Below are 23450 nucleotides of genomic sequence, written 5' to 3'. Positions count from 1 at the left end.
GAAATTAGGTTTAGGTTTTGTAATGACCCAACCACTCCCAGTCTTTATTCAGGCCTAATCTGATGGTGTCCAGTTTGCAAATTAATTCAGTTCTGCAGTTTCACGTTGGGGTCTGTTTTTGAAGTTTTTTTGTTGAAGAACTGCCACTTTTAGGTCTGTTATTGAGTGACCAGGGAGACTGAAGTGTTCTCCTACTGGTTTTTGAATGTTATGATCCCTGATGTCAGATTTGTGTCCATTTATCTTTTGCGTAGAGACTGTCTGGTTTGGCCAATGTACATGCTGGCACACGATGGCATATATCACATTGGTAGATGTGCAGGTGAACGAGCCCCTGATGGTGTGGCTGATGTGGTTAGGTCCTATGATGGTGTCCCTTGAATAGATATGTGGACAGAGCTGGCACCGGGATTTGTTGCAGGGTTTGGTTCCTGGTTTGGTGTTTTTGTTGTGTGATGTGTAGTTGCTGGTGAGTATTTGCTTCAGGCCAGTCCTCGCTTACAGACGGCTCCCCAACCTGAAGCAAATACTCACAAGCAACTACACACCATTTGGAACAGTGCTGCTCTTCTCAAAGGGGGAATCGGATGAAGAAAGGACCCTAAAAAATGCTTGCTCCACCCAAACCTGTCAGAGTGTCCCATATAACTGGTCATCCAGCTTTTCTGCAGTCTAAATATAAGGAAGACAAACAGCTTGGAATATTCACACTCTCCTCAACAGAGGTGAAGGACCTGAGCATAGGACCACTCTACTCGACAGAGCATTGGTGCAGTACAATACCGATATTGCTGGGCTCTGTGAAACAAAAAACTTATTTCTTCTAGCTGCAACTCACCAGCGAGTGCTAGTTACACTTTTTACTCGATTGGCAAATCTGAGGATGAATGCAGATGCACTGGTGTGAGGTTTGCCATCCAGACTTTGATTGTCTGCAGATTTGTGTCACTGCTGAAGGGTGTTAATGACAGATTTATGCTCCTTTGCACTGGCCTTGCTAACAGTCATGCTACTGGCATCAGCATATAGGCACCAACAATGATCTATCCAGATGAGGATACGGAGGACTTCTATCAAACCCTTGATAACGTTATCAGGTTGGCTCCACGTAACAATAAACTGATAGTTTTCGGCAATTTTAATGACAGAGTTCACATTGCCAACTCCATGACGACCTAGCGGTTTACTACTACTTTCCAAATGCACTGAATACAACTTAGTCATCACCAACAATGCTTCAACAGGCCAACAAGTATATGACCTGAATGCATCCTTGTTCAAAACACTGGCACATGATTATGTTACTATATGGCAAAGAGATCTCTGCCATGTCAGGCTCACTTGCGTCATGAGAGGCGCTGACTTCTGGTCAGCCCATAGACTCATGAGAAGTTAAATGTTCCTCTGTAGTGCTCTCAAGCAACACTGAAAGCAACTCAAGCCCGTGAAGTAAAATTAGTATTTCAAGCCTGGAAAACTGTGACAAACAGTCTGAATTCCAACAAACTTATGGAAGCATTTCCCTCAGTTACAGAAGCCTCAGTGGACATTGAGACAGCCTGGAAACATTCTGGGGACACAACATATAATATGGCTGCTGAAGTTCTCTGCTTCATTAAGAGGAAATATCAGGACTGGTTTGTTGAGAAGGACCCCAAAGTATGTTGGCTCTTGAACTCACTGCATGCTACTCATCAAGCCTATGTAGAGGACAAAGATTCAGCAGCTAGAAAGGCTGCATACCACACAACAAAAATGGTGGTTCAGACCAGACTTCGGCAAATGACAGAAGCAGTGATGAGAAAAGAAAGCTGCAGAGTTACAATTGGCAGCAGACTGCAAAGACACCAAAAGCTTTTTTGCTGGTGTTCATGTTGTATATGGCACCATGTGCAACAGGATAATCCCTGTATGCAAACTGCACTGCAATTGACTCTTAACTGACAAAAAAAGAAATACTTGACTGATGGACAGAACATTTCAGTTTGCTTCTTAATCACCCTTCCCAACATTTGAGGAAGCAATTAATGCTCTTATACATTTCTTGAAAGAAAAACTAGCAATAACCCCCACCTTACATGAGATCACCACAGCCACAGCAGATGTTACAAGGGAAAGCACCTGGACCAGACGACATTCCAGCACGGTGGCTACCACTATGCAAAGCACCTCAAATGGCTCTTCCACATTATCTAGGAGCAAGAGTTGGTGCCACAGGATCTCAAGGCTGCCAGCCTCATCTACATCTATAAACATAAAAGTGATAGGGCAAATTGCGATAATGACCCTGGCATTTCCCTACTCTGTTGCTGGGAAAATTCTTGAACAGGTCATACTGTGAAATATGATACCGGACCCTTTCTAGTCACCAATGCCACCAAAGAAAGTTGCGTGCTGGCGCCCATATTCTTTTCCATCCTTTTTGGGGTATGCTTATGGATGCATTTCATGACACTGACAGGAGTATTTATCCAGTTCCATGCAGATGGGAAGTTGTTCAATCTGCAATGCTTCTGTGCTCACACAAAAGTGGCAGATATACTTTTTAAAGACCTTTTAATTGCTGATGACTGTGTGCTGGTTGCTCCCTCGGTTGATGACATTCAATTTATATCTGATCACTTTGCTCATGCAATCATTTTGATTTCGCAATCAGCCTAAAGAAAACTGACGTACTGTACCAATTTGTGCTGGGGTATGTGCATGTCTACCCAACTGTTAAGATCAACAATGCTCCTCTCAAGTCCACGGAGAAGTTTTGCTACCTTAGGTGTATGATTTCACAGAATGCCACATTTGATAATGAAATTACCTACTGCATAGCCAAGGCCAGCCCTGCATTTGGAATGCTGTCACACCACCTATAGAACAATAGGAATGTCAAGATAAACACGAAGCTAAAAGTCTATCAAGCAGTCATGCTTACAGTGCTTCTATATGATTGTGAGATGACAACGTAGTGCTGCCACATTAGCACACTTGTTCAGTTCCATACATGTGGTCTTCAGTCTATTTGCAGGATCAAGTGGTTGGACAGGATTCCCAATATTTAAATCTTTAATTGTTGTTGGATGTCTGGCATTCAAAGCATGCTCATAAAAACTCAGCTGCCTTAATCTAGGCATCTCATTCATATGTCCGACTTGAGATAGGGTAACCAGTCCCGATTTTAGGGTCTTTTTCTTATATAGGCTCCTATTACCCCCCACTCCCTGTCCTAATTTTTCACATTTGCTGTCTGGTCACCCTAACTTGAGAATACCCAAGGCCATATTTTAGGGCAGTGGTTCTCAAACTTTTTTTTTCGCGCACCACTTGAAGATTGCTGAGGGTCTCGGAGAACCACTTAATGATCTTTCCAAATATTGTTTGTACCGTTAGCTAACTATTGTAAAGTACTTTGTATAAAAGCACTATATAAAAAAAAGTAAACATTCTTTTCTTCTACAAATAAAAGCACACAACTCATATTTTAATATCAGTAGTCTTACCTTTCTAATGCGATGATGTACCCTCTCTCCCCCACCAAGGCAGGTTGGGAAGGAGGGGAGTCTCTCCCCTGCAACAGCAGCCCTGGAGCTGGGGAAAGTCGCCTCTTTCTCTGGCTGTCGCAGCCCTGCACGTCCCAAATTCCCCCCAGCCCCTCTTCTTACCCCACTGCCCCCTACCCCTAGTCCCCCCAAGGCCACCACCTCACCTTACATGTACGTCTTCTCCAGGGTCCAGGCACCTAATTAGTGGAGCCACACCTGCGCGGCTCCATTAATTAGGTGGGTGGCCCTTAATTCTCTTGTGTGCGACTGCCTAGGCACGCACCTTAGAGGGAACTATCTGCAGACCACCTGAATGGAGTTCATGGACCACTGGTGGACTGCAGTTTGAGAATCTCTGTTTTAGGGTCACCTAAAGCAAGACATCTGTTCTCATGGTAGTCAGTATAAATTATATAAAGAAACACTGAAGTCAAAGTTGAAAGTATATCAAGTTGACCAGAGCAAGTGGGAAGGAAGAGCCCACAATAAAGCCAAGTGGCAGCAGATTTGTCATGTCGCTGTTATATGCTTTGAAGCAAGGCCCATTAATACCTTAAGTGAAAAACAAGACTAGCACTAAGCAAGGAATAAAAGCAATGGTCAAGGATAATCCTGTCTGTCTCATATGTAACCATGTTTGCAGTTCCTGTATTGGTCTGCCTCACATATACGTGTTCACCTACAGTGTTTGCTGAATCCTTGTACATAGACATTGACATGAGACTCCATTATCATCGTATTCAAGTTCATAGACAGCAATGTTGTATCTATAGGCTGGTACTATGTCCACAAGTACCCAAAAAATCATGAGTTGGGCCTCTCAAAATCATGAGTTGGGCCTCTCAAAATCATGATATTTGAAAAACAAAAACAAAAAACAAACTTACATGCATCTTGGGTTCTTTTAACTTGATTTCTGGTTTTTGGGCCTTCAAGATTTTCCTCTGCAGTCACAACGTCTAGATTTTTTTTATTTATTTATTTTAAGGAAAGCTGAGTCTCTCAAATAAATCACATGAATCCAGGAGCTGGGGCTTTTAAAAACACCAAATATTATGAAACGTGTGATGAGATTACCAGAGTTGGCAACACTGTTGTTGCCTCTTTGTTGATACAGCAAATATTGTTTGGACAAGGCATGCACTCTACAATGTTTGTGCCATATTGATTTGATTGCTGGACATAACAGGAGATCAATCAAAAGTAAAAATGTTTGTTAAAATATGTTCAGGTTGAGATTTATAGGGATACTATCAACTTAAAAAGAAAAACTTCCATGTGAAAGTGGTTTACTTACTATTACTAAAACACATAAGATGATAATTTTTTTTTTTTCAGTTTACTATGCACTTTGTCTAGTCATTTCAATTATGGAAATTCAAACTTGTGATTCCCAATATAACTTGGTCCCCTTGTATGTGTATATTTTGTTAAAATGTAAGAAAGGGACAAGGACCGTATCTTTGTTCTATGCAGCATCAATTCAGATATTAGTGCTTAACAAATACTACATGGTGTTAAAGTTTATGCTTTAATATATATGTGCCATGTGACCAAATTAAGGTTGATGTGAAAATAATAATTTTGAATTTCCTAACTTTTGTGCATTTTAAAGTCTCAACATTTTATTGTCACTTTTTGCATTGCATTTTCTTAAAGTAAAATAAATTCTTGACTGTGGTAAAAAACTTGACCTCAGACTCAAATAAAGGTGGCACATTCAAATAAGCACATGCTTTTGGCCTCTGTCTCTTTAAAATGTGATACAAAGTAACATGGTATGTGAATGCCATTTTCAAAAAATTTTCTGGCTCTGTCAAAGATCAGATGAATAAATGTGGCGGATTTCATTTTTAAAACATTGCTACCCTGAGTTATTCAAGCGTAAAAGAAAGCACCTGGAAAAAAAAAAAGTTCACTGTTGAAAAACACTTCAAACTCATCTCTTAAAATCAGCCAAAGTGAACTGTGTCAAGCTTTCAACAACAAATTCACCAGGTGACAAAAGCCAGGTCAAAGTTAATTTAGGCTGAGAACCACTGTTCTAAACATTTACCACACACACACATATATACACACACACACACACACATACATACACACACACACACACTACCTGTATGGCCCTGAGGATGCCACATGGGCTGCAACTCTGTTCTTCATGGTTTAGAAAGTTATATATCCCCGTAACCTAGGACTTATAATGGAAATACCTTCTCAAGCAAAGCCACGCTCTGACTTTATGTGATGTGTACCTACACACTTACAAATAAAGATTACTTACTTTGTTGTTTCTCCTTCCAGCAGCTGGTCTGGATATAATCTATATAATCCTTTTCAACAGTTTTCTCTAGCTCTTGAAGTTCTGCTCCTTTATAACTATTTTCAAAGTTTTTATCAACATAATAAGGCACATGCAGGTTTTGTGTTTCTCTAGGGACGGTATGGCCTATGGACCTGTGAAAACAGCATAGAGACAAGTGTGTTTTTAAGGCAGTTCAGAAATATCAAGGAATATTAATATTCCCAGCAGGAAATACCTGTAACTTCTTCACAGCAACTATTGCAGAACTACAGCGCCCTCAACCATTCGCTAAAGAAATTACACATCTCCCTGCTCCATAATCAACCTTACACCTTCCTAACACAGCTGATAAAATAAACATGACTGGCTAGAAAAACACAATGAAGACACAATATCTAAAGAGATTTAAAATGAAAAATGGAATCTAAAGGGAGCAGCCTCAAAATTGATACTGCCCAAACTCAAGTACAGTATGCATTAATGAGACTGCATTTTTCTGGGGAGTTCTTGGTAACTTGGTCAAGTCACTTCTAAGACATAAAAAGGCCCAAACACAGCTTTCTTTGTTTGTTTGTTTGCCTGCACTTTCCAGCAGCCTCCTGTCAACATCAGTGGGAAATGACTGGACAAACTTGAAAGGACAGCAGTCTTCAGGGTGCATTTAGGGCACAGGGCCAAATATCTGAGGGTGCAATGTGACTGTAGTCATATAGCCCATTCCACGTAGATTTCCACTGCCTCACATAATATTTTTTAGACACCCCAGGGCAAATAATAGAATCCTGTGGAATTCTGAATAAGGGATGATCCTGGTTCCACTTCCTTCTAATGGTTTGAAACTGCCCTGCAGTCAGGGGAGCTATGCAGAGCTAGCCTCTCTGCCTTCTCCACTGGTTTAAACCACATTCTTCTTTCTAATCTTCTTGGCTCCTCTCTCTGCATCTTTAGAATTGTTGCCTTGCATAAGGAGAAAGCAGCCAAGAAGGGAGGGTCACACTCCATCTGACATGCCTCTCCCTCCTTCCACAGTTCGGTTTGTCCCCTCCTTCTTGGTTTATTAAAAACCGTCTTTTCTTCCTCTCTCACAAGGTCTGAGGGTTTTATTCTCTGCATTAAGAACAATGGAGTTTAATTCCTAAAGATAAGGTTTAGAGGCAGAGCATATGTGCCTATGTGCAGGGCTGAAGTGTGACTCTCTTGGATCAAAGGGCACGGAGGCAGCAGGAGGGACTGCCTATTCTGGGAGCGTCCGGGAGTGTTTTACTTGGGATTGGCACAACTCAAAAGACTCACTGGGGGAGTATCTTGCTGTCTGCCAAACATGCAGGCTGACATCTTGTGGTAACAGCGATAAGAATTTTGGAACAGTCTGAAAAACAACGCCCCATGAAAAAGGACAGAATGCGAGCCCAACCTCAGCGAGTTCCAATTATGCTACCCCCAATAGGGTGCCATTTAGGAGGGGTAATTTCCTCCTTCCCCCATGAAGCACCTCAGCCCCAGCTGCAGATAAAGGAAGCATGTAGCTGAGGGCAGGCAGAGGCAGAAAGCAAAGCCCTCCCACAGTCAGGGCTGGCTCCAGGGGTTTTGCCGCCCCAAGCGGCGCAAAAAAAAAAAAAGCTGCGATCGCGATCTGCGGTGGCAATTCGGCGGGAGGTCCTTGGCTCCGAGTAGGAGTGAGAGACCATCCGCCAAATTGCCGCCGAATAGTTGGACGTGCCGCCCCTCTCCGGAGTGGCTGCCCCAAGCACCTGTTTGGCAAGCTGGTGCCTGGAGCCGGCCCTGCCCACAGTGGCTCCCCCTTGGCATTATTGTCCTTCTGCAGCGCTCTGGGGAGAGCCTAAGCTCATCCTCCGGGACTCCTGATCACTAGGCTTGCCAGTATCTTGGAGCAGGAGCCATCTTCTGCTGGCATAGCCTGTGGGGTGGACGCCTTCCTGCATGCTGAGCATCCTGGCTGCCAGGCATCTGTCCTGCTGAAGGGGTACAGGAGAACGAGTGCTGGGAAAGGCAGGCAGCAAACCCCCCCAGAAATTCACTGAAAAGTCTGGAAACTCCACCCCACAGGCAGCAGGATAGGGAGCAAGCCGCCCAAAACGGGAGCTGTGGTGAAACCTGATCCTGCCTGTTACCTCTGAACTGACAGGGAGAGCTCTCTCTGCTAAGGAGGTGGGAGCAGATACAACCCACAACAAGCCTGACAGTCACCTTGTGGCCCAGGATTATTGTATTCATGTGATCTCTCTCTGAAGGAGCCCCTCGATCTCAGCGCTTCCTCTGTTCCAGCAGTGCAGTGACTGGATTCATACTCCTACTTCACTAGCCCCTAAAACGTGCTTTAATCAATATGTGTTCCCTTTTATGACAAACGCCAGACTGCTGACTCCTCACTCGGAGCTTGCCAAGAAATGGATCACAATGCAAATGCACAGCCTCAAGTTTTCTTCCCTCCACCTCCAGTTATTTTATCATTAGACCTTCACTTCTGTTATCTTGTCAAACAGCAATTGAAGTTCATGTTTTTCTGTCACATTTTTCAAATGAAAGCAAAATACGTTTTTTGTCAAGGGCTTAAGATGGATGGTTTGTTTTTTGTTGTTGTTGTTGGAGCCTTGCACTAAGCCAGGAAGGTACTGGTATGAAAAGAAGGTTTTAAAAAGTATGGTGTTAGCACTGAATTTAATGCTTTTATATTTTAAAAATCAAAGACGGGTGATCCTGCATAACCAGAGATATCTGGCAAGCAGCTGTAGGCGTTAACTGCTGTGACTGCACAGCTATCTGCAATCAATAATATTTTACTGTATTTGTCTTCTGTATGGTCTGAACTTTGCTGCTTTATAAGCTTGAAAGTTAGGTTTTATTTGGTACTGGGTCCTAGCACAGATTGCTTAGCTTTACAAATTTCCTGTTTGTCCTCTGTTGGTAATTTTGTTGTAGAAAGCCTATATAAAATATTAACAACAATATAGGAAATAACCACAACAAATGAAACAGACTGATTTTTACCTTTTATCCTTCAAAAAATCCAAGAGCTGCCAGTGGCCAAAGCAGCCCCTGGACTCCTGCAAGAAGTTGCCCCTCACTGAAATCTGAAATGGCCCCCCTGTTCTTTAAAGGGGGCAAACCCAGACCTTTCAAACACTGGATTTCATCAGAAGCGAACGCTTTGTGGCTATGCCCCTCCTCTCATACATGGTCCAGATTGTCACCTGACCAACAACTCTCAGCATTGAGAAGACCCAAGTGAAGGAGGAGACTATGTGTGACAATGCCCCAAAAGGAGCGGGGAATTTTGTTGCAAACAGCTAATTGCTTTTTAAATGACAAAACTGCAAAGAGGCAAATGCCTAAACCCTCAAACTCATTTTATTCCGGATTAAAAAAGCAGAACCCCCTTGGGCTGAGCGTTCAGTACTGCAGGTTTCTTTCCCACCTACTTGTTCCAACTCCCCTTAAATATCCCTCCACAGTCATAAGAAGCCTTTTGATCCAGCAAGGATTGAACACCAAGCTAATACTGCTTTGGATTGAAAGGAGGATCTGAAATGTTTCCCTGACACCCATTCATCCAACTGAAAAACACCTGCACGTCATGAACCCCACCAGTTCACAACCCCAAGCCCATGGATATTGAATTTACATTGGTGTATAAATCAACCATGCACATCCTTCCTACCATTCAAATCAACAATACCTTCGCAACCCCAGAACCTTTGCAGGTTCCTTTGCTGCTGCCGTCACTGCCATCCTGAGCACACAGGAGGTCTCATGCCTTACAGCTCCTCAGCTCCACCTAGCTACCCCTCCTTTCCCCCCAAAAAAGAACTAGTGGTACTTGGTTGGCTCTACTCTCCCCCCAAGGAAAATCCCCCACCAGCTCTACAGCCCAAATTGGCCTACTCTCTTGGGCAGCATTTCTACTTGCGCTGGATGAACAGGCAAGTGGGTTTTCCCCAAGCCCTGATTAGAACAATGCTAGGCACTCCCCACTCCTTTCAGGGCTAACCAGGTTGCTCTGTAATGCTCCAGATCCTGCTCGCTTAGAAGGTGCTAAATGATACTAGACCACCCTATGAAAGTGTCTTAAACCAGATGGTGAGCACTCTGGGGCAGGGACTGTCTACTGTTACTTGTCTGTATATAGCCCGTTACAATGGAGCCTTGCTCCTTGATGGTTTTGTATTATGGTAGTGCCTAGGAAAACCAACAAATAAAATGGAAATAGCCCTAGTCCCTTAATTACAAAGTGATAATGCTTTCTGCAGAGACCGGATGGGAAAAGTTAGTGAATTCTCTATTAAGTCCAACATCCCTCTACCTCCCCACTCCAAGTAACCTAGACCAGATAAACAGTTTTTTAAAAATTGGGACTTACGATTTGTAGAACAGGCTGTATGGTGGATTAGTGGCCATCAGCTGAGTTATAACTGACAAAACTATGATCACCAAAACAGGCAGCAACTGAATAAATGCAGAGTACGTATTCTGAAATGGACAACCATAGTTAGTGGATGATAAAAGTTAGAGATGGGAATAAGACCCACTAGCTCATAAAAGGCAGGAGTGGTCTCTAGGCAGACAACGCATCAGATGTTAGACAAGAACAGAGACTACCCTTGAGTTAACAGAAGAAGTGTGACATTTAAATTTCAAACTAGTTAAATTTCAAAATTACCTCTATTAGAAAAACACTTTAATAACTTAAATTTCAAATAAATAAATAAACAAGTTTTCTCCAAATCAAAGTTTTGTGAAGTTTCTTTAATGCACAATTCCATTTATAAGTCAAATAACTATCTCCTCAAAAAGCATGTGCACACTGTGCTGCCAGGAGGCAATGCAGGTCAAGGAACAGCCTGCTTGGATACAGTTTACATCTACAGGTTCCCTGTAGTTTCTAAAATTTACAATGTTTTTTTCTCAAATCCACAACATTATTTATTTTCTACCCAAGGACTGAAACTCTTAAGAATGTTACAGGTTAATAAACAATACATAGTGCAATTTGGAATTAGATATGTGTATTTTCTTTTTATTTGTTTGAATATGTTTTTCGAAGTAAGTGAATTTAGTGCAAGTGAAACAGTGATGGCTTTAGGGACAAAAGTCTTCTGTTACTCCATAAAACTAACAGCCCGGACAGTAACAGCGTAAGTTTCCTTTTACACTGTCCTGCCCACCTGCCTCAACTTTGGCTTTTAAGGGGAAGCGCAGAAAGCAGTCTGTAGCTATTCAGTCCTTGGTGTCTGTATCAAGATTACCAACAAGAATGTTCACTGCAACCATATGTGATATGAACACTTGTCTGTCCACACCACAAACATATTTCCCATTAGGCTACACAACTGACACTGGATGGTAATGATTTTCAGCCACTACTGATCCATTTCAACTGATGAAAGACCATAGCTCTTTTCTGAGTCCCCCCCACAATAAGATACATTTTGGAAGTAGCAAATAAAGAGACAAGTACAGTGGTCCCACATAAAAAGTCCATTCTGATTGTAAAAATATTACTGGTTCTAGAGGTATTCCCCATTTTAAGAACTGTAGAACCTGAGTTACAAACACCTCAGGAATGGGTTGTTTGTAACTCTGAAATGTTCATAACTCTGAACAAAACATTATGGTTGTTCTTTCAAAAGTTTATAACTGAACATTGACTTAATACAGCTTTGAAATTTCACTATGCAGAAGAAATATGCTGCTTTTAACCATCTTAATTTAAATTAAACAAGCACAGTTTCCTCACCTTGTCAATTTTTTTTTTAAACTTTTCCTTAGGTTTTTTGTTGGTAGTTTACATTTAACACAGAAGTGTACTGTATTTTTTGTTTGTTTGTTTGTTTCTGCTGCTGCCTGATTGCATATTTCTGGTTCCAAATGAGGTGTGTGGTTGACTGGTCAGTTTGTAACTCTGAGGTTCTACTGTATAGGGAACACTACTGAAACCCATATGAACTTGAAATGCGCCCACTATAGCCATGATCAATATTTAAAGCTAACAGCTTCCTCCCACGGTACCTGAGGCCTGTTCTCTTCCTCCTCTTTGTCCTGCGTCCAGGCTCTCTCATTTCGGTGTCGCCGCCGATAATAGTGGGTGTCTGGTGTTACATTTGAAAACATATGAATATTTCCTGTATTAAAAAACCCCAAAGAGGTGAACTAGCCATTTTCATTCAATTGCAGGCATCTATTATTCCTCAGAAATTCTAGCTGGCTATCCCACCTTACAGTAAATGGTCTGAGTTACCAGGCATAGTCATGAGAGGCCAGGTTATAAACTTCAAATAATACACCTCAGAATTGAAATTCCAAAACAGCACATGGGAGCTAGCTGTCATGCAGCATGTTGGGGCATTGGTGTGCCAAGAAAAAGGGAATGTTTAAGAAAAACAACAACAACAAAAGGCAAAGCAAAACTTGGTGCAACACAATCTCAATTAATTTTCTAAAAACCAAAACAGAGACCCATTGGGGTTTTTATACTGCAACTCGTGCTGTCACATGAGTTTTAACATGTCCTCTTGAGAGACTATTTTGCATGGGAACCTGAGGCTCTAAATATAAGTAATAGGCTTTATCATTCAGTCCATAAATTAGGCTGCTCTTAATTACTAAATTTGCCCTGCTGTACTCATTTCTGTTCTCTTTCTTTGAGCTCTTTATTGCCTCATTAAAGATTTTGTAATGAGAGAAGAGATTAAGGAGAAGTACCTACTTGATAAAGAATACAATTCAGGATTTCCTTTTCTTGTAGGCTAAAGAGAGACGCAGTATATAGCGGATTTATTTTAGAACTTCTAAGATGGAGGAAGAAAGAAGCACAAGCTATTTTGATCAGAATGATGCTGTTAAAAAGCTCTACCAATTTTTAAAGCTACGGATTTTACATTACATGAACACCGGAATAGCTATGCTCTTTCCTTTTTAATTCAGGACTCTTTTGTAGTAGAGGCTCCAAATTAAAAATGTTTGTCCTAATCAGGATCACAGAAATACGACTCCATCTTTAAGCCTGCATGAAATTAATATAACTTTACACTTCTATAACATCCTTTATCCAAGGTTCTCAAAGCACTTTACAAACATGCGCAGGATAACATTGTTACAAGAAACTGAACTTAAAATAAATTCTTGACTTTCATTTATTAAAGTCTAAATATCAAAATGCCCATACACAAAGCTCGAGGCCAATTACTTGCAACACCATAATGATCATCCAGCAGCATTAAAAAAATCCCATTGGTACCATAAGCTCACCTACTTGCAGCATTAAACAAACAGTAACAAATTAACTGAGGGCATGTCTACACTCTGGGCACTACAGCGGCACAGTTGCAGTGCTACAGTTATGCCACGGTAGCACCGTAGCGTAGACACTTCCTATATCAGCGGAAGTGGTCTTTCTGTCAGTGCTGGTAATCTGCCTCCCTGAGGCAGCAGCGGCTAGGTTGACAGAAGAATTATTTCGTCAACCTCGCCGCATCACGCTGGAAGTATGGTCAGCTTAACTACGGCACTCAGGGATTGATCTAAATTTTTAAGTATAGACCAGGGCTCAGTTGGCCAGCAAATGGAAAGGAACAGAAATATTCCTTTCCACCCCCTAATGCCTCTGAGTCCATATCTTCCATCTCTCCAAAACCCAATTAAATAAGTGGCTTTTGTAGCATGCACAGGTCATCAAGTTCATAATATTTCAGACAAAGTGGAGGGAGCAAGTTCAAGGATCTCAGGATCGTCACGCAGAATACCCTATCAGCATAAGAAAAAGTTAGGTGTGGAGTTGTAGTTTTGCTCATCTCCAAAGGTTTTCAACTCCAATTCCCCAAAAGCCTATGCTGCAGATTACAAATGTTTTGGTGCATATGGGATTTGTTCATGTGCACCAAAACAGTTGAATTGATTTTCCTCAATTAAAGAGAAAAATAACCTTTGAGCTAGGAAAAAGTATAAAAAGTTCATCTCAAAAGTTTTTTTGGAGGAAGTTATGATTTGGTTTGAATATCAAAACAGTTTTAAGCTTTGTTTAAGCTTGGAAGTAGGCAAAGCATACACAATTTCTGCTTTGCAAAAGAATTGCAAGGAAGATGTTTAGTCATATAGCAAATAGGAAGAAAAAAGTGTTCTAAAGTCATAGCTATTTAGTTTTAATAGGGAGTTGTAATGCAAATCCCTGTGCTCCCTTATTTTTCTTTGCCACAAAATCTGTAACACCCTCACTTAGGCCTTGTTTACACTACAGAGGTTTTTTTGATGCAAGTTACGCCAGTGATCAAAAACTGGTATAATTACATCGCTTGTGCATGTTCACACAATGCTCCTTTTGTTGGTGGAGCACATCCATAGTTGGTGCTTTAGCATCAAAAGTGATAGCAGTGCTCTATGGGTAACTATCCTACTATGCTACTCGCTATCTTCTGCAGCTAGGAGTTGTGGAATGGCGGAGTGGATCGCAGTGCATCCTGGGTGTGGGCTCAATGTCCCCACTCATTTTTTCCCGTCCCACCATTCCGTGGGCTTCCAATTGTGTTTTGTGGTGTTTTTCAATGGCCCCTGTTTACTGTGCGCCCAGAGCCTGCACTGCTTTCTACTGTTGTGGTCACTGTTATGAACACATCACGGCTGGTCATGCAGTATATCACAGCAGCTGTCATGGCACATCTGCATATACTCAGGGTATTGCTACACTGGCAGAGTTACAGCGCCGGCAGTTACATCACCGCACAAAGAGGGCTGAAGGGAAACTGCTGTTGTGTGTTCACACTGTCAGCTGCCTGCGCAATAGCGTGTTCACACTTGTGGCACTTGCATCGGTATTTGGAGCGGTGCACTCTGAGCAGCTATCCCACAGAGCATCTCTTCCTCTTCTGCCGCTAGGAGTTGTGGGAAGGTGGAGGGGTCATGGGGCATCCTGGGTCCTATCCCAATGCCCCGTGATGCACTGCTTCACATCCCAGCAATCCCTGTGCTTCTGTCCGCATTTGGCACCATCTTTCAATGGTTTGTGTACTGCATGCAGGAATGGATCCCATACTGTTGACCAATATGCTGCTTGCTCTCACTAAAACGTCATGAGTGGAGTGGAGTGGAGTTATTCCTTAAACTACAAAGGCAAGAGGAGTTCAACACTGATCTCTCCACGCGTACTAGCTATGACACGAGATTGTTCGTGGCATTCACAGAGGTGCTGACTACAGCAGAACGTTGGTTTGGGGCTCGGGAAACAAGCACTGAGTGGTCGGATCACATCATCAGTGCACGTCTGGGATGATGAGCAGTGGTTGCAGAACTTTTGAATGAGGAAAGCCACATTCTTGGGACTGTGTGATGAGCTCGCCCCAGCCCTGCAGCGCAAGGCCATGAGAATGAGAGCTGCCCTGCCATTGGAGAAGTGTGTGGCGATTGCACTGTGGAAGCTGGCTACTCCAGACTGTTACCGATCGGTCGCTAACCAGTTTGGAGTGGGAAAGTTGGCCGTTGGACTTGTGTTGACAGAAGTGTGCAGAGCCATTAATGGCATCCTGCTCCAAAAGACCAAGATTCCAGGCAACATGCATGACATTGTGGATGGCTTTGCACAAATGGGCTTCCCTAACTGCAGAGGGGCGATAGATGGCACGCACATTCCAATGCTGGCACCAGACCACCTAGACGCTCCATAACCTTTAAGAGCTTCATGGCTTCGTTCTGGCGCGCCACATTCTCCTTTCAGTCCCCCTTCTCGCTGTCCCACCACTCCTTCAATACTTGTTTTTCAGTCGCAGAGTGCATCAAGACATCACACAGAAAATCCTCTTTAGTTCTTTGAGGCCACTTCCTAATTCTGCGCAGCCGTTCAGCTGACGATAACAAAGAGGGAGCCTGGGCTCCCAAGGTCATATCTGTGAAGCCAAAATGTAACATTTTACAGAAAGCAGTATTGTTTGCAACACACAGACCACTGATTCAGTGACTTAAAACACAACCACTATTCACATACCTGTCACTAACTGGCTGACGCCAGGCAAGCACACGAGACACAAGACCCCCAAAATGGTGAGTAACCTCAGGGGTAGGGGAAATCAGTGTTCCAGGACCGTACTGTAGACTGGGCATGTGGCTCTTGGGGACAGCCCGCAGCGGAGGGGGGACCTTACAATCATTACTGTCCCCACATTTTCCACAGGCTGTGTTCATTATGGAAGATATCTCGCTGCTGAGGGTGAGCAGGGAATCAAAGGAGGGTCTTCTCCAAGACTGTGGCTTCCGCCCTGGCCCTTATGCGGCTTGCCTGTGTGCAGCAATGGTCCCTCCCAGTGACGGCAGAGTGGCGTGGGAAAGGTACCCTTAATGGGGCAAGAAACAAAGCAGCTCTCCCAAAGAACCTGCAGCAGCGGATTGCCCAGTATCTTCATGAGCGTTTCCTGGAGATCTCTGAGGCAGATTCCCGTGAAGTGAAGGAGTCAATCAACACCCTGTTCCATCACTTAGACTAGGCATGTGGTGGTACACACATCACACAGACACACGCCTGCTTTCTGCAACCCTCCTGCTCACAACAACTCGCTTCAGTGATTCCCAAATCAAAGCCACTTACCAGGGGCTTCCTCTCCTGTTTGTGCTTTGCCAATCTCCGACAGCTATGACTTGTTTGCCTCCTTCGGGGTAGAAAAGAGCTCCTGGCTGCAAGCATCTCTGGCCTCCAAGTCATCCTCTGCCTCTGGGACTCCTCCCCCACATCCTTGTCCAAGATTTCCTCCTCTTGGCTCGGTGCACTTTTGACTGGCACATGAGCCACTGAAGTATCCACAGAGGTCTTCACAGTGGAGGTGGGGTCGCCACCGAATATCGCGTCCAGCTCTTTGAGGAACTGGCAGCTCGTGGGCGCAGCACCGGAGCAGTGGTTTGCCTCCCATGCCTTGTAGTAGGTGCTCTGCAGCTCCTTCACTTTGATCTGCCCTAGAGTGTGTCCCGGTCACGGCCCCTTTCTGTCATGAAATCTGACTGTAGGTATCGTAATTCCTACAGCTGCAGCGCAGCTGGGACTGGACAGCCTCCTCTCCCCAAATGCTCATGAGGTCCAGCAGCTCAGCACTGCTCCAAGCGGGGGATCGCCTGGTGCGTGGAGCAAGCATGGTCACCTGGAAAGATGAGCTGAGACCATTGTATGCATCACCGAGCAAACAGGAAGGGGAATTTCAAAATTCCCAAGGAATTATTGGGTTTTACTATTCTGAAAAGTACAGTTAGGTTACGTCTACACTACAAAGTTAAGTCAGCTTAAGTTATGTTGACAATCATCCACTACTGTAATTAAACCACTTTTGCACATCCACATAATGCTCCTTGTGACGTCCAGTTAGTGCTCTTGCATTGACAGAGAGAGCAGTGCACTATGGGTAGTTATCCCACTGTGCAACTCACCACCATCTGCCGCCAGGTGTTCTGGGAGGGATCGCAGTGCATCATGGGGCTGGACTCAGTGGCCCATGGTGCAGTTTTCTCCGTCCCATCATTCTATGGGCTTCCTACTACGTTTGGCATCACCTTTCAACAGCCCCTGTAAACTTCCTGCCCATCATCTCTGTCTGAAAGCATGGATCCTGGACTGCTCTCCAGTATTGTGATGAGCATTATGAACACAACGTGGCTGATACTGCAGTATTTCATGAGCTGCGAATCTGATGACACCGTGGTGTCTGCCCTGCTGCGTGACATGGAAAGAAACAATTCAAGATTGATGTTGGCATTCAGAGAGCAGCTGCACACAGTGGACCGTCAGTTCTGGGCATAGGAAATAAGCACTGAGTGGTGGGATTGCATCGTTATGCAGGCATGGGATGATGAGCAGTGGCTGCAGAACTTTCGGATGTGCAAAGCCACTTTCCTGCAACTGTGTGCGGAGCTCGCCCCGCCCTCTGGCACAAGACCACCAAAATGAGAGCTGCCCTAACAGTGGGGAAGCTGGCAACTCCACACTGCTACCAATCAGTTGCGAAACAGAAGTCTACCAGGGGGGTTGTAGTGATACAAGTGTGCAGGGCCATTAATCGCCTCCTGCTAAAACTGTCTGCGACTCTTGGCAACGTGCGGGAAATAGTGGATGGCTTTGCGGCAATGGATTCCCTAACTGTGGCAGGGTGATAGATGGCATGCATATCCCCATTTTGGCCCCAGATCACCTTGCAATGGAGTACAACAACAGAAAGAGCTACTCTTCTATGGTACTGCATACTGTGATGAATCATTTCACCAACATCAACGCATGGTGGTCAGGGAAGGTGCATGACGCATTTATCTTCAGGAACATTGGCCTGTACAGAAAGCTGCAAGCAGGGAGTTTCTTTCCAGACCAGAAGATTCTAACTGGGGATGTGGAAATGCCAATAGTGATCCTTGGAGACCCAGCCAACCCCTTGCTCCCATAACTTATGAAGCCATACACCAGAAACCTTGACTGCAGCAAGAAGCACTTCAACAACAGGTTCAGCAGGTGCAGAATGACTGTTGAATGTGCATTTGGCCGATTAAAGGGTCATTGGTGCTGTTTTTTTGGCAGGTTAGACCCGAATGAAGAAAAATTGCCATGGTCATAGCAGCCTGCTGTGCTCTGCATAACATTTGTGAAGCTAATGTCGTGATGGTTTTATTATGTCAGCGTAGCAAGAGAGTTAAATCGGCGGGAGGAACATTGCAGTGCATAAACCTCCACAGTAAGGTTGATGTAAGCTGTCTATGTCGAGTTAGCTGTGTAGTGTAGACATGGCCTTAGGTTCTTGAGCAGTATCAAATAAAGCTAACTTTCCAACTCTTTACACTTCAAAGACACTATAGACAGAACACTGACCTGTAGGGAAGTGCCCACCAAAAAACATGTTGAATATTTCTTCTGGTGTGATGTCTGCTTCAAATTCCCTGTAATAATCATAATTCCTAGCCCGGGGAGTGCTGAAAGTCTCTTGCTCATCCCCAAATTGATCATATCGTATTCGTTTTTCAGGGTTGCTCAGAATGGCAAAAGCATTGCCTATTGCTGCAGAATAAGAGAGAGCAATATTACACATTTACTTCATGCAATCTTTTCGAGTCAATATGCCTTTCATAAGCTGAATTTTATAAGATGAGTAGCAACAAGTTGATAGAGGCACATTTTCTGTTGGACAAAGTGTAACACACAACCATCTGCACAGAGAGACTCGATGTCCATTGGAGGTGTTATTCGTAAAGCAAAGTGAGTGCTCCTTTCAGTTATTCTTATGGATACTGGTATTAGCACTGATGAAAGCTGCTCACTCATCTTGGATAGAAGCAGGAAGTTAAAACATCTCCTGTAGCATACTGAAGGGTTGAAAATACTCAGAAAACTGGGGAAGAGACTATTCTGGAAATCTGTTAAAGGGCAGAGTGACAATACAGCTTTTTACCAAGTCTGAAACCAGTTAGTGACATGGTAGGCTTTAGACAGAGTGTGTGTCCACACACCATATGGTTAATTACATGACATTGCATCCTTCCTGTAGGATGTGTACTTTTAACTTTGTGTTAAGTTAACTTGTGTTACATTCCTACGAGTTGGACAAGATAAACACTATGCTCCTCCTAGGATTTACCTCAATCAGCTGAAAGGTTACAACTGCCTTGTCTTCACTAGACTTGTAACAAAGGTTAGCTTAGCATGGGTTAAAAATATATCTTTTTTCCTAGTGAAGACAAGGCCTTAGTTAAACAAGTGCAATTGCATGTACAGCATACCACAGACGGCAAAGTGAGAATGGCAGCAGGGTTAGAGTGATCTCATGCACCAGAGGAAAGAAAGGAACGGAGGGTGAGGTGAGGGATGGCCATTATCTTACAAATGCCCACTTGCTGGCAACCCCATTCAAAGGCACAGTTTTGAGCTAGGGGAGTTCCACCAGTCACCTGAGAGACTATCAAGAATAGGGCTCGATCACAACATTCATGTCTTCTCTATCTTAATACTGGCTAACTGAAAGCAAGGCTTTGCCAAGCTCTGTGTTAAGATAGTCCTGGCCATAGTTTGAAGATAAAAAAGAGAACGTATAACAGATTTAAAGTCTAAAGACTTCTAAAGAAACTGAGATTGTTGATACAGATAATATAATCTTAGTATAAAATTCAAAGAATCAGAATAATACACTCAAAAACTTTCAATGTTTTCATGATTTTTAACTCATAATTAGAGCCCTACCAATTTCACGGCCGTGAAAAACATGTCATAGATGGTAAAATAAGCCCTTCCCCGTGAAATCTGATCCCCCCATGCTGCTCTGGGAGCACCCCTGCTGGGGGGCTCCTCGCTGCAAGTCTCTCCCAGGCTGGGGAGGAACAGGACTTGTCCATCCCCTCCATGGCCACATACAGAACAATAGGTGATTAGACAACCAGGGAAACTGTTGATCAAATGGACGGCTATTCGTTACAAACAATACTGCTTAAACACCACTGTGAAACTTCAAAGGGAATTGTCTGCCTTTTCATTTTACTACTATCCTGTTTCTCACAGAGGTCTGTACTTTGAAACTCCTCCTAACAAAGACAACTCTTTGTCAGGCAACTGTGGGATTTTATGAAGAAAACTGTATGCATCCTATCATCGCCTATGAAAATTATAAGCTGCCTGTGTTTCTATGAAGTCTTCAGCCAGGGTGCATTGCCAAAGTCTGAAGCAAGCCTTGCTGGAAAATTCTTTTTAAAATAAACCGTACTTCATCTCACATACCTTTAAAAGCTTCTGTTGCTCCAGGAGCACAGTTCTTGTCAGGGTGAAATTTAAGGGCCAGTTTTCGATAAGCTTTCTTCAAATCCTCCTCATTGGCATCTCTCTCAACTCCCAAAATTTCATAATAATTGCTACACTTCTTTATTCTGAAAAGAGACAAAAAATTTTTTTTATTATTATTATCTGCATGCCTCTTCCTACAATACAGTTGAGAGAAAATTTTACAAAGAACCAAATAGACAGCACTTAACATAGGTGAGGAAAAAGCAGCAGCAGAGAGAAACTGTATGTTGCTAAGATGCATGAGGAATCAGAGTTCTGTCTAAGGGATGGGGTCATGTGTATCACTTAAAATTCACTTAGTAAAAATGTAAGTGCTGAAGAAAGGTGCCAGGTTGTGCATCCTAGAAACTGAAGTCATCTGTTTAGCCACAAAGCAGTTACAACAAAGGCAGAGGTAACACAAGCTTCCCCACCAATCCAGCTCAACCCTCAACTGAAAGGAGAGATCTAAAGAGCTGGTGTGTAATTTGGTCTCCATGTTCATCCATCTCTTGCCTGCCCTGGTAAGAAAGCCATTAGTGTGCCCGTTTGTACCATGCACATAACTTCGGAACCTGAACACCTGGCCAGCAGGAACTGGACAGCACCAGGTTCATTTCATATAGAATAGCAAACCAGGCATATGTATCATTTGCAGTAGAAGAGCTTATTTAAATTACTTTCACCTGAGAAGACAACATTGATCAACAAGTGAAAAGGAGCTTGATGGGTCCCCCATTGTCATCTCTATTTGTGCAAACCACAATGTTTGTCTACCTATCTCAGATACTTATATAGCCCCCATCCATGTTGTACCTGAGCACCTCATAATCTTTAATGCACTTATGCTCACACCACCTCTGTGAGGTAGGGAAGCACTATTATTTCCATTTTACAGATTGAGAACTGAGGCACAGAGAGACTAAGTGACTTGGCCCCGTGTTACACGGGATGTTTGTGGCAGAGCAGGACCTGAACCCAGGTCTCCCACAACCCAGACTAGTGCTCTCACCACTGAGCCATCCTTCCTCAGTCTCTACTCAAGCAGCTCAGTGCTAGAAGGGCTAAAACTGAGATGCACTGACAATGCGGGTGTGTGTGTGTGTGTGTGTGTGTGTGTGTGTGTGTGTGTGAACAATACTCAGCTATACTATCCTTTGCCTCAGTCATGCCTCATTTTCATGAGCAGGGCCCCAGTCCTGTGAAGCATTGCACACAGTGGACACACACATCCACACAGTGCCCCGCTGAAGTCAACAGAAACAGGGGTCTTGCCCATGCAGAGGTCACTGTAAGAACAAGGCCTAAATTTAAACACACAGTTATGCTTATTTTCATCAAATCCTTCTTCTCAGGGAGTCTGTTTCAGCTGGAAAAGTAAGTTTGGGCTGATACTTAGAATTTCAAGTCTTAGATAAAGCTAGGTCTCCTCGACACAAAAAAGTAATTAAAAATAGTTCTACCTTTTAAAGTTTAAAACCTGGTAATCTAAAAAGGAAATGTTTGTGCTCCTGTAACTTTAAAAAACCCGCTGTTTTTAAATGACCTTTTGCTAACTTTTTAGATTACAATATGGATAAATTGGTTACAGTATTTTTAGTAAACATTCACATTTAAGGAAGGCACAGTGACTGACATTCTTTTCATATACAGCAACTTTTGTTAATCACCTATTATTATGCATATTCCTCCTATGATTATGATGGCTCCATAGTTTAAACTGACTAGATACTAAATACAGATATTCATAATAGACATAACTGTTCATTATTTGTGACTTAAACCCATAACACCTCAAGGAAGTTTAACTTAAAGTTCAGAATATAGTTGATACTGCAGATTTCACCACTCAGAGATACTTATAATAAAAGGGCCCAATTTTCAAAAGGTGCAGAGCACCCACAACCCCCGTAAACACCATTCAGTCAGACCACAAGTGCACATTAGCTGCTCAGGACTACAGCAGCTTTGCAGTTGACATTTGGTTACTAAAAGATCACGAACGTGAGACTTTTACCTCTGCCAATACAATTTAATGTAGGGTTTACTGAAAATAGTTTGTTTACCTTTGTACCCCATACAACTGCTCCTCTGTGTACGTCATACTAGCTTCTCCAGAGCCTGCTTGACCCCTCTCATTGTCGCACTTCTCCTTCTTCCCTCTCATACAGTCGCTGCAAGCACAGAAGTCAGAACTCTCACTGTTTTCCTCTGTTGGGCATGCATTCCTTCTGATCGCGTCAATTAAGGCTGCAAAGCAACATGTTCCCATTATGAATGTATTATCAAAAATGCAGTGACATATCATTGCATGTTTCACTGTACAATAAACATAAAATTAGAGAATTAAAGTTAGCATAAATCTGGTTAAAGAAATGTGTTGTAAAGAAAGGCCCTAACTAGCAAGTAAAAGAAAGATCTTGAAAGTAACAAGCTATAAGGCCAGCAGGAATGAAAGAGGGAGGATGCCTCGTTCAAAGAATGAAATAAGGGAAAGTTCCTAAAAAGGCCTCTGACCAACAGTGGTGACTGTAGATGGTGTTAAATAAGACAAAGAAACGGTCTTTAAAATAACCAACATGGACCTTCCCACCCCATTTATCAGTGTTCTCAAAAATTGGGGCCTACGTGAACTCAGATGCAAAGGAAAAACTGCTAGTCAGCTAGGAGGAGGGAGAGAGGCATGGAGGAAAGGCCTTCAGGAAAAAGGAGGTTGGAAACTTTATCTGGATTAAGACTTCAAATAAGGGAGAACTGCCGCAAATCAATTTCTCACTGAAGTCAGCAATTGGCAAGGTCATCACTTGTTTGTTAAAGGGTATAAAAAAAAGTAAGCTCTTAA

General features: G+C 43.0%; 1 protein-coding gene across 4 annotated transcripts in view; it reads right to left on the bottom strand.

The window, feature by feature from the left end:
* Nucleotides 1–23450, bottom strand: part of DNAJC18 (DnaJ heat shock protein family (Hsp40) member C18) — a 47698-nt gene that overhangs the window by 16693 nt on the left and 7555 nt on the right. For 2 of the 4 annotated variants that reach the window (XM_065555873.1, XM_024107098.3), the window contains exons 2-7: nucleotides 22675–22858; nucleotides 20567–20712; nucleotides 18674–18859; nucleotides 11866–11978; nucleotides 10217–10326; nucleotides 5818–5990 (exon numbers count right to left, since the gene is read on the bottom strand). In XM_065555873.1, coding sequence (XP_065411945.1) covers nucleotides 5818–5990; nucleotides 10217–10326; nucleotides 11866–11978; nucleotides 18674–18859; nucleotides 20567–20712; nucleotides 22675–22775 — 829 coding nt within the window. In that variant the 5' untranslated portion in view covers nucleotides 22776–22858. Of the gene's footprint in view, nucleotides 1–5280; nucleotides 5432–5817; nucleotides 5991–10216; nucleotides 10327–11865; nucleotides 11979–18673; nucleotides 18860–20566; nucleotides 20713–22674; nucleotides 22859–23450 lie in introns of those variants that run through there. The other 2 variants (XM_065555872.1, XM_024107099.3) reach the window with 2 other exon arrangements.

The sequence above is a fragment of the Chrysemys picta genome, chromosome 8 (assembly GCF_011386835.1).
Source record: "Chrysemys picta bellii isolate R12L10 chromosome 8, ASM1138683v2, whole genome shotgun sequence".
Classification (NCBI taxonomy): domain Eukaryota; kingdom Metazoa; phylum Chordata; order Testudines; family Emydidae; genus Chrysemys; species Chrysemys picta.
This window is presented reverse-complemented; position numbering and strand designations above follow the sequence as displayed.